A 12503-nucleotide genomic window follows, 5' to 3' on the forward strand; every position below is an offset into this window, starting at 1 on the left:
CCTTGACTTCTTTTGCCCCTTCTAATCTGGTGAGTTTTCAAAAATTGAACCCAGTTTACTTTGGAAAATGCCCTCAGGATGAAAGTAGCAGTGGTGTTTTGGTTCTCAATTTACCTTTCTCATTCTCCACTTTCACTAAAATTTTGGTCTGCTATTTACTTACTATATTGTCATCTCTTTAATGCTAGTTAGGAGATTTAGAAAATATATTATCCAGAAATTTTCATGGTTTTCAGTGGAGGATTGGTCTGAGTAATCTAGTTCACTAATATAGAATCCTGGGATTTAGAAAAAATATGTAGCATATGTGGAGCACACAAAATGTTTCTTGAATTGTGTTGAATTTAATTGGAAATCTGAGGAAAGAGAAATCTTCCCTGACTCCCAGATTAGGTTAGGCACCACCCACATCATTAATTTCTATAGCACTTTGTGCAAGCAATCATAACACTTGTAATAGGCGGATCAACATTAGTCTTTCTTATTAAATTGTAAGTCCCATTGTGAAAGGGGGATATCTTTCTGGTTCATGGTAAACATTTGGTAAATGATCACTGAACAAAACAAGTGAATGAAAGTATTCTAGAAAGTATGTAAATCAGACCATATTTACTTTAAATTGGCAGATAATAATAAGTGATAAGTAAATAATAAGATGTTAATAATAATAAGTGTATTTTCAACATTATCCTTATTGTAAAATTCCCCTGTCCAACATTAATAAAAATACCCTAAAATGCTCCATAGATTTACTATTGTATATCATACAAGGGGTTTCTTATATTTCTTACATTTCAGTCCTTAGTGAGCACCTACTCTGGGCAGAGCAAAAATACAAATATGAATAAGACAGGTTTTCAGTCCTCATCAAGTTAAATCTATAGAATTCTGGAGACATGGAAAATAATCAAAGTAAAATGCTACAATAGGACTAAAAGCAATTTTGATGTGAGAACAGCACCATGCTACTTTTTGCAGTTTTTAAAAAGGAGTGTTTATAACAACAGACATTGTCTGTTAGGAAGGGTATCTTGGTGGTCAATTGCACTAACTTAAAACAGGGAAATTAATACACTGTCGCATTTTAGACTATATTACTAAGAAGTTCCTTTTTACAGTGCCATTTTTTAAGGGAGTAAGTGAGCTTGTTTTATTTATTACTTCTTTATTTATTTTTTAAACATTTCAGCAATTAAAGGTTCTGAGGGCTAAGTTGTTGGAGATGAGTTTGGTTTTATTTCATCTCTCTAAAGAGAAAGTAGGTTGGTAGACCAAGCCCTGATAAAAGCAAAGTTGGCAACACGAATGACACTGCATGAGCTGGGGCTGGGGGTGTGCATGTGTGTGTCAGGACCAGATGGTAAGAAGATGGGAAATAAAGAATAAGAATTCCAGTCTAAGGCCGTCTGTTGAACAAATGGTAAGCTATGAGAAAGACTAATGCCATCTCTAGCCAAAACTTTATTTGGGGCCAAAATTACACTTTCCTAACGACCCCCTTGCTTTGTGTCACTTTTTAGGTTCTTCCTTCACAGGCTGAAAACCCACAAGTGCTAACTACATGCCCCAGTTTTCAGGAATAATGCTACCTGCAAGTTCTGTTTTCTGAAGGAATGTGTTTATGTTTAGATGATATTTAAACTATTGCTTTATTTTGTCAATTCAGCAAAAAATAATCAGACCAAATTCTCATTTAGAGATGTGTTGACTTGGCTATCAATTTGTTTTCACTTTCCTGCAAATTATTTAATACATAATTAAACAGAATTGTGTTGATGCCACAACTGTTTTTCTCTCAATTATCTAAAAGGTCATTAAATTTTTCCTTTGGTCTATATATTATTCAAGTTTTAACTTCATTTCTCAGTATTTCATTTTATTTATTGAGGAAATTGAGTTCATCAGTAAGAACTCAACATTCCGAACAGGGTAGAATTACAAAGTAAATCTTTTAAAGGAAATTTACAACTATTTCTTTCCACTTTAGAGCTTCCTTTCTAGCACAGTGCCATTTTGGATTGCTCAAACAGCAAAGAAGGATTAGTTGAATCAAGAAAGTTTTTCACTCCTTTTTTCCAACAGTAGGGCTGTCAGTCATCGTAATCAATGCTACCTTAATGCAAGACTTTTTTTCTGATCTTAGCTTTCAGAAGGGGAATAATAAGGGCAATGAATCCCAGAGTTCTAGTCAGGGAAACATCCACTTCATAGCCAGGATAAGTAATCTAATTTTCTTTTTTATTTTATGTTCTATAAATTTTTATTGATTTTTTGGCCACGGCTCACAACTTGCAGGATCTTAGTTCCCCGACCAGCGATCAAACCCATGCCCCCTGCATTGGGAGTGCAGAGTCTTAACCACTGGACCACCACGGAAGTCCATAAATGATCTAGTTTTCATTTAAGAATGAAGAAGGCATTAGTGTTCTTAGGTGGTAATAGACTCACAGGAAAAAATAAATTAGTCTACCTCAATCCCTGTAAAACAGCCCTGAGCAGATGGCATTATTAACTATAAAGTAAACAAAGTAATTTTGGTGGCAAACTGAAAAAGTGACTTGAGCATCCCTGAATGCATTATGGGTTATAAGGTTCAGAGAGGAATCATTGCTCCCTTTCACAGAGTCTGCTGGGAAGCAGCTCTGCCAGGGAATTATCCCCAAATGAGGGTATAAACCATGTCAGAGGTGGCAGCTGTATATACATTTAATCTTTTTGATATCCACTCCAGAGGATCCCAGCTAATCCCTTCAGCAAACACTGGATGGGCAGGATGCTATGGCTGAGCAGCTATTCTTTTTTGTTCTTTGCTTGGACCTGGGCAATGTTAACATTAGGAACATCCTAGGAAGGTTGGTGGAGAAATACTATCCTCAGCTGGCTGACAAGAGAGGATTTAAATGGGGATTATCCACACTCAGTTGATTTTCCCAAGAAGAGCATATAGAGTATGTAAAAATGGGATTGCAAACCTGGATCATTTTGATCTTCCCATTGCGCTCCAAAGCGAGGATCAAGTACTGGTGTTTTTCCTGAGCTTTCAGGAAAATCAGGCGTTGCAGCCAGTGCTCTTCCTCCTTCCAGTCTTTCCCTTCTGGTAACACTTTCATCTCTTGCCCGCTGCCAAAGTCCCAGATTTTAACTGTTCCTGAACACACAGAGAAAAGACTATATTGGCAAAAATAATGTATAGAAAGAATGACTTTTATCTCACAGAAAATTGATCTAACTGAAAGCTTTCTGCAACAGTTTATCCTAGGTTTATTTCCTACTGAGACTGCTATATGAGTCTCTCTAGCATTGCTGTGTACCAAATATATTTCTGTATGCCTTAATTTGTCACAGGCTGATAAAAAATAAACAGGACCAGCCAATGTCTTGAAATTTGTGACTGTTTTCTTTGAAATTCTCAGACTCTCCTGTCTGAGCTTTCTGTCTTAAGTGGGTCTTTTCTGTCTTTATTCTCCCAATGCCTTCCAGTTTGCTAAGTACTCTTCAGTATCTATCATCAATCAATCTATCTATCTATCTATCTAATATCATGTCACAATGATTATTAATAGTCAAAAATCACTCCAATAGTGTCATTTCCTAAGGTGCTAATGTGTTTTAGGACTAGCTCCTACTGGTAACAAAAGGTTTAAAAGAATGCCAGCAGGTAGGAAACAGTCAAGCTTTGAGTTGTTTTTTTGTTACATAAGAAGGAAATGTAGAAAGGGTGTCATGTTTCTTCCTACATTTGAAATCGTACTTTCTTTATAGTTAACTTCATTCATTTAGGAGACCCTGATGAAGAGGCCAGGTGAGATGATAGCATACTTGTTGAATGCCTATTTCTGCATCATTACTCAGTGTACACTGATAATTATCTTCTAACATGGATTTTTATAGCGACCTCAGGGTTAAAAGCTAGTGTACTGCCCTTCACAGTACTTTTCCTCCCCTTCCTTAACCCTAACCTCAACCCCCTCCTCCTGCTTCTTATCTTCCAGTTCTAATTCTGCTGGGCATCCAGAATGTTTTCATTGTGCTGTTTTCCTTCCTTTATGCTAGGTTCCCTCCATCAGCAATACTCACAACCCCATCATTTTTTTTTTCACTAAAAACATCTTTAAACATTAATTAAATTCTCCCTATATACACAGCATGGTGGTAGGAGCAGGGGATGAAAAGTGAGCATAGTTTCTGCCTTCAAGGAATTTATGGTCATGTAGGAAGTCATATAAACAAGTAAAAGAAGTGATCATGCTCTCACTTACTCCTGGGTATGTGGACCACAGTCTCATGGCCCAGATTTCCTGCTAACTTAGGACTTTGGCAATAAGATTTAGTGGGGCAGAAAGCAGGGAGGATACTGCTCAGCTCTTCCCAGGTGATGGGTGGGTGAGAATGAGAGGGGACTGCTGGCTTGTGGGTAGAGTTGCTTTGGGAGCTAGAGAATCCTTTTCCTCAGGGTGTCCTAGACCCAGAGTCTTTGACAATTAACATGTACTTCTGAGGAGGACAAACTGTCACTAGCACTAACAAAGTGAAATATGACTTGCTTGCATGAAAATAATAGTATCTCAGTCATTTATACGAATTTCTTAGTGCTTATGCTGGGCAATGGTCATGTGCATTGCTCAGAATTTCTAATTTTCATATGTATGCAGGATGTGCTGATAGAGCAGTTAAGACTGCTTTCTTAAGAACTCTCCTACATGAAGAGCAGTTGCATTTATTCACACCTCATCAACTCAGCATTCATGATTTTATTTCATGTGTACTGTTATCTGCGTACACTTTAAAAACTCAGATTTTCATATCAAGATATTCAGTCAGTCCATCCATTGGCTTACAAGCAAGAATTTATTTAGTAAATATATACCTAGAAGAAATATATTCTGAGTAGTGATGCAGATGGTCATATTGTCTAGATAAAGCGGTTCTTTCGTGGGAGTTCAGAACAAGGTAAGGTGAAAGAAGAGGCAGGCTATAGTTCTCTGGTTCTAGCAAGTTCTATGCAGTTCCCCACAGCATGAGCAGCAAATGACACAGCACAACTGGAGCAGGACATCCTCTCAAGTGTCACATGACACATGCCCTTAAGCAGCTTAGACTTATAAACAAGTCCAGTATAGAATTCTAGGTGTGATATAGCAAAGTTGGATGATATTTTGTCTGGTCCCATATTGTCAGTAAAAATATTATCAGAAGCACTAAATAGAATGTCTGTCTCTTAGCTGATGGTACCCAAAATTAGAAGGACAGAATGAGTCAGTGTAATACAGATAAGTCTCAGTCAGAACAGAATGAGATGGTATACGTGAAAGACTTTGCAAACTGAAAAGCAACTATATAAGTGTAACGTAAGGATTGATTATTTTGAACGACAGTATCAGGACATTAATGCCAGTTAGAGAAGAGCCTATCACTATTCAGTCAGGCACAGCACTCTCACTGGCACATTTACATATTCCAGCCTGATTCATGCTTCCCCTCTAACCCAAACAACTTGTAATGAGATCCTAGAACGAATTCTCAGGACACTAAAGCAGGGAGGCTATACTCTGGATATTAGTCTGACCATTATATGCTCCTGTAGCAAAAAGAAATCCACTTTCATCAATAGCTGCAGAAGTCAGTTCAACATTGAAGCCATGAGGGTCTAAAATCTGGTATATTTGGAGGCCAGTTTCGAGTTCCCATACCTACAGGAAAGAACAAAACAATCAAATAATCCATAAGCCCTTCAGTTTTCGTCAATTTTACAATATTCAAAATAGCCTCAAAATTGGTACAATGCACATCTAACACCTCTCTCAACATTCTGCCATGAATGTTGGTTTGATCAAAGAAAGGTCTAAAAGATGTTGCGCTGTCTAATAGTTACTTTGCTACCCTGGAGTGTGTCTGTAACATATGTAGGTGGGTTGACACAAGCAGCAACTATTCCAGGCAGCCCCTGTCTGTCCAGGAAGTAGTCAATTGCTCCTGTAAGCACAAAGCAAGCTTAGCAGCAAGATAGAAATGTAACAGTTATGAGTTCAGTGGACAAAGAAATCAAATTGAATTTATTCTTTTTTTAATAGATCTTTATTGGAGTATAATTGCTTCACAATACTGTGTTAGTTTCTGTTGTACAACAAAGTGAAATCAGCCATATGCATATATATATCCCCATATCCCCTCCCTCTTGAGCCTCCCTCCCTCTAAGTCATCACAAAGCACCGAGCTGATCTCCCCGTCCTATGCTGCTGCTTCCCACTAGCTAACTATTTTACTCTTTATTAACACTCATCCAAATTAGCTAGGGGTCACAGGACAGAATCTGTGGTTAACAGCATGAAATCTGAGAGAGTCATGAGGAAAGGGCTCACTGACCTTTCCAAGGAGTGTTCTGATTAGGGACATGTGCCCAGCTCTTAACAGAGAGAAAAGGGGAAGGGAGGGCAAGGGAGGCTGAGACTTCAGAGAAGTCTGTATGTGTAATTAGGCTGGGTATAATCAGAAAATCTAGAAACACATCAAGTCTCATCACTGTCTCTTTGGAAATGCAGTAGAAGCTTTAGACTTGCAGTCTTTCAGTCTGAATCTTTCCCTTTTCATGTATCTGCCATTGTCAGGTGTATGTTAGACTGTCAGTAAACAATAAAATTGAACTGGCAACACAGTTTATACTCAAGATATTTGGGGACAGGGACAGTGTAAACACAGGGCCAGAGATGGGAAGGTGCACTGTTGCTCCAGGGAACTGAAAGTCAGTTGCTGCACCTGGAGTGAAAGAGGGCAAGTGGGAGAAGGAGTAGTTGATGTAATAAATAGTCCGGAGACCAGATAACAAAGGGCCCCCGACTGAGCTGTGGCAGAGCCAAGATCTGAAAGAAGCCAGTCTGGACCTTAAGTCCATGCTCTTAACCTTTGTGTGTCACTGGGTATAGCTGAGGTCCTGAAGGGAGAATGAAGAATGAGGGCCACTGCATGAAGGGGTCTCAGAGGCCACCCATTTCCTGGCCTAAAGTATGATCCCTTGCCAACCAATCAGGTATGAAAACTCACCTAGATGCCTTCCTTTCCCCTTCTCCCCTTGCAGGGAAGACATTTTCTCCTTAAGAGGTCAGTATTTTATGAAAACAGACAGGTTTTAGTTTTAGTTTCCCTCTACTTATTCTGTAGGCATTATCAGAAATAACTGATAATTAAATGAACTTAGGAGATTTGGGCCAGAGGAAGTCTCTAGCAGATAAGCACAGAAGGTCAAAATTGAGAGGGCATTTGAGGAGTCTCCAGATGAAGGCTTTCTCCGGTTCCCTGTGTCTCCTTTTGGAGAGCATGCATGAAATAAAAGGATAAACACTGGAAGTACACACCTCCAGCCATCACTGCTAGATGACTTCAGGGGTCATATTTACAGATACAGTTAGGATGGTCAAGTACTCTGGCCTTTAGGGAACACATTAATGACATGGCCTGAGGATTGCAGAGGAAAGGACTTGGGTATTCACCTCAGGCAAACCTGGGTTCATATCCCAGCCACAATGCTTACTAGTTATATGAACTTGGGCAAGTTGCCTTGATCTCTGAGTCCTAATTTCCACATCTTTAAAATGGAACTCTTTATCTGTCCACAGAGAACTAGTACAAGGATTAAACAAGATCATAGATTTAAGGCACCATAAGGTTCCATGTCCTGCACCTATAGGGGTTATAGGAAACATCTATACATTTCTTCCCCTTCCTTCTTAACATTCTCTTTCCCGTGGCTCAGCTTAAAAAGTTTACACACACACACACACACACACACACACACACACACACACACACACACACACACACTAGTTTTTTCTCCTGGATATATTTCCCTTAAAATTCCTATTTTGATTGTAAAGACTACCTTCATTTTTTAATTGAGTGTGTAGCTTAATAACAAGCAGTATGAGCTGGATTAAAATGCTTGTTTTTCATGTGTTCATGAAAGCTTAAAAATAGCTCTAATGTAGGGTTCCATCATATGTGCCATTACATTTATTTAGTCACTTAAGGACTTGCCTATAAGAAGAGAAAATTCTATCTTCTTTCGCTTTTTCTTCCTGAAGAGTCAATATGTACTCACCTTAATTAAAGACTCAGAGCAGATAGTAAGTACTTGGTGAAAATATTTGTTGTAAAGCATGACATTGATTTCTCGTTCATGGGTGTGAGGAACCCGTTTCGCATCTTGTATCATCCTAGTCAAAGGATACATGTCCATAACCCTAGATCCTGGAACAGAAATAAGAATCTCATAAATACCCAATATTAGAAGATTTGAATCACAAAGGATTTTATTCAACCAGTTGCATTTGCAAATAGTTGATCAGTGAGATTATTAATATCAGTGAGATTATTAATGCCTAGGAAACCTAATGAGGTGAAAATACATCCATTTCTTCAAAAATATTTTTGACAAATAAAACAAATATGATTCAGCCAGAGAAAAGTATTCATTTGGGGCTTCATTAATATTCAAGTGTAGGGCATTTGGGCTTCCTTGATATCTGTTTTTCAGTGACCACTATTTTCCTATTTTTTATAGTCTACTTAGTGAAGTGGAGATTAAGCTACCAAAGGCTGACCCTTCATATTGGTTTTCTCTAGTCTCTCCAAAGAAGTCTCTCAAACAGCAGCAAAATTGTCAGCAGGAGTTAATAAACACTTTCTTAAAGTGTTTAAATTTTTTTTTTTTTACCAGTAATAAAATTGAATCTGTAATAATAAAAAATTATTCCCAACAAACAAAAGTCCAGGACCATCTAAAGTGTTTAAATTTTAAGATAAAGTCTACTCATGTGTTAAAGAGGAATGGAGGTGGCTCTTCTGGTAGTAGTTCTCAATTCAAATACGTCTGGATGGAAATATGAGAAGGATGTGGTAACCAGGTAATCAAACAACACATGGAACGCCTTCATAGGTTCTTTGACATTACACTGACTGTAACTGACTTTATCCAAACTGACAACAAAGTTAGATATTATGCTTATGAACAAGTGGTAATCCTCTACATCAGCGGTCCCCAACCTTTTTGGCACCAGGGACCAGTTTTGTGGAAGACAATTTTTCCATGGACTGGGGAGGGGAGGATGGTTTGGGGATGATTCAAGTGCATTACATTTATTGTGCACTTTATTTCTATTATTATTACATTGTAATATATAATGAAATAATTATAACACTCACCATAATACAGAATCAGTGGGAGCCCTGAGCTTGTTTTCACTTGCCATTCACTGGTAGGGTTTTGATATGAGTCTGCAAGCAACTGATTTATTATGGTCTCTGTGCAGTCAAACCTCTCTGCTAATGATGATCTGTATTTGCAACCACTCCCCAGCACTAGCATCACCACCTCAGCTCCACCTCAGATCATCAGGCATTAGATTCTCATAAGAAGTGCACAACCTAGATCCCTCACATGCATAGTTGACAGTAGGGTTCACACTCCTATGAGAATCTAATGTCGCGGCTGATCTGACAGGAGGTGGAGCTCAGGAGGTAATATGAGCAATGGGGAGCAGCTGTAAATACAGATGAAGTTTTGCTCACTCGCCCACCACTCACCTCCTGCTGTGTGGCCCGGTTCCTAACAGACTATGGACCAGTACCGGTCTGTGTCCCAGGGGTTGGGGACCCCTGCTCTACACGTTTGGCTAGATACACAACTACTATGGAAACAATGTGGTACAAAGAAAGAAAGTGGATCCAGGAGTCAGAAGCTTTGGGACTGAATCCCAGCTCTATGTTTCAACTAGTATCCTTCTACTAGTCAGTTGAAATATTTAATATTCAGTTTTGACATTTATAAAATAAGATAAATATTAATTCCTACCTTAAGTGGTGGTTGTGCAGATCAAGTGAAATAAAATCCATGAAAGCATTTTGTGGAAGAACTAATCAAATGGTAGTTGTTTTAATAGAGTAACAATAACAACAACAATGGTGACAGTTACAACAACATATTCTACAATGTTGTGTTGCTGTCATTGGGGTTTAGAAGATTACTATGGCTGCTTCATTTGAATGAAAGCACAAATTAAAATCTGAGAGATAAGCTTCATGCAGTTCTGATGTCAAGTTGATGGTTGCAGTCAACGTATGCAATTTTAGTGATTAAGCAATACACAAAGCTCTATACTTTTGTAAGCAGAATACTATCAGAATTACATAATATTGGGATGCATCTTTTATTTTCTGATTGTTTTTTGTGTTTTTCTTATTACCTTGATACTTGAGTCTTTAGTTACTCTGATGATAAATGGGATGAAGATGCTGAGCCCAGCAATCAAACATGCAGTTTGGGGCACTAAGAGAAAATTTGCTTGTAGTCATTTTTATGTTATTTTTAGAGGAGGTAGTATAGAGGAGGGGTACTTACAACTAGAAGTAAGTTCTGTTTTACAAGGTGGAAAATTATCTATCAAGCACGAAGTGCTATTTCACTTCTAATCCAGAAAAAAACCCAAAAGTTAAAAAATAATTATATTCTCTACCAGCAGAAATATCACCAATCATTCCTCTGCCCTAATTAATCCCACAGGAACTCAGAGCAGGTAGTCAGTGGAAAAATGCTTAGGAAATGCATTCTGGGTTGATGTTCCAGAAAGAATAAGTATTGTCAATACCGTTCATTTCTTCTAAACCTTCTTCTGAGAGCAGGCACGTAAATAGTGTTCAACCCAAATGCCAAACAGAGGCTTTTGTCTCTTTAGTCAGCACCTTTCTAAGGGGCAGCAGGAAAAGGGGACAACAAATCTGTTGGCCTCAGTGCTGGGGGTTCTGTCATTCAGGACTCTATCCTCTCTCTCCACTGTTCTTTGTCTAGAAGTGGGAGGGTCAACACACTCCTCACCGAGTAACTGTCTCAGTACCAGAGTGCATGGGGCCAAATTGCCTCCTTGAGGAAAAGGGGCACTGACTCAGCATGCTGGTGCAGCCACTCTAAGATGCATCATATTCCTGCTCCTGATGGTCAAGACAGAGCTGGATTTGCCCTACGTGTAGCAGCAGCTTTCATCCCACTTCTCTGCTTAACCCCACCACCTTGACTCCTAGGTTCAAGACCTCATCCACCAAGCTATAGAAAGATAGGAAGGAACAGGATTGAATTCAGTTACCGATTGTGAGGAATCACAGTTTATAAATTTCCCATCTAGTTTTGTTTCTCTTGTAGTCAGTGATAAAGTGCTAGTTAAAAAAAGGTAAAACATCAACATATGAGTTTTGTGTGCCATTAATTGGGTGCACTTACCTGTAACAAGCATGCCATGATTGGAATCAAATACCATAGAGTAAATCTGCATGTCTCCTGGTCCTCCCTGGCTATCATGGAAGACTTGTAATAGTGAAAGAGTCTGTATATTCCACACCCTGAAAACCTGGAGGGATAAAGAACACTGGTCACCATTTTTCCACTTTACTTTCCCTACTCAAAGCTATTTAGGTGAACCATTTTTAGAGTCTACAATATGCTCCTAAAAACTTGTAGGAAATTATGATTTACATATGAGCACTCATTTGCTAAACTTTAATTTGGTTCTTGATTCAATTGTTATTCATTAATATCAGAAGAAAATAAAAGCAGTGACTAAAAGTTTGCCTATAGGAACTAGATTTTTCTATCCTTACAGAAGAGAGGAGAAAGACATAGTACTTATTATCCTTTAAGAATTTGGAGGCATGATAAAGGACTGGCCATGATTAACAGTTGAACTGAAGCCATATTTCTCTTTACACTGTGGATTAGAAAATAGAGAGAAGGCATAGTTTTGGTGGAGGGTTTCAAATTGCTCTTCCATGACTTAAGAAGATGAGAAAATCTTACTAAATGAGGTTTCGAAGAACCCTCCCCTCTTCCTGTCTAGGGATGTAAGAATTACAGAAAGCAGTTTTTAGGGATGGTGTAGATATAGGAAGAGTATAGGAAAATAGGTTATTAGAGCTCTCCTTTGAGGAAGGAAACAGAACTATGTCATTACTCAGATAGAACATGTGTTGATATAATAGAAAGAACAGGAAAGTACAGATTCAGCACAACTTGGTCAAGTTTACTTTGTCACTTGAAATTAGTATTCTTCATTATTCTGTTTGTTTTTTTTTTTTAGAAAGTTAGTGTGATTGATTTCAGGAAAAAAAGTGTGACTTGATTAAGGATTATGTTTCCTAGCATGCAACAGCATTAAATAATATTTTTATATTATAAGAGTCATTATATATATTACCTATCACTATATATTACTAATTAAATTGGAATATTTGTTGAATAAATGAGTGATAATTTTATAGAACTACATATAAAACTTTGATAAGTAGTTTTGTTAACAGAGATACTGGTTTCTTATTTGAGACACTTAGAATTTGGTTAATTAAATTAGAAACTTCACTATTGTGAAGGCAGGTTGGTCCTTATATGTAGAAGCATAAAAGTGTCAAAATCATGTGATTAGGAGCTTTGGCTTACATTTATACACTCTGTAGGCCACTATTACTCA

The 12503-nt window shown here is 38.0% G+C and overlaps 1 protein-coding gene across 1 annotated transcript in view; it reads right to left on the reverse strand.

Annotated features, from left to right (window-relative positions):
* Positions 1-12503, reverse strand: part of WDR64 (WD repeat domain 64) — a gene marked incomplete at its 5' end in the record, with an annotated part of 149491 nt that overhangs the window by 71697 nt on the left and 65291 nt on the right. Inside the window, 4 exons of the mRNA XM_079916450.1 lie at positions 2973-3148; positions 5567-5690; positions 8093-8241; positions 11264-11390. Of these exons, the coding sequence (XP_079772576.1) occupies positions 2973-3148; positions 5567-5690; positions 8093-8241; positions 11264-11390 (576 nt within the window). The remainder of the gene's footprint in view (positions 1-2972; positions 3149-5566; positions 5691-8092; positions 8242-11263; positions 11391-12503) is intronic.

The sequence above is a fragment of the Stenella coeruleoalba genome (assembly GCF_951394435.1).
Source record: "Stenella coeruleoalba genome assembly, chromosome: 1".
NCBI lineage: Eukaryota > Metazoa > Chordata > Mammalia > Artiodactyla > Delphinidae > Stenella > Stenella coeruleoalba.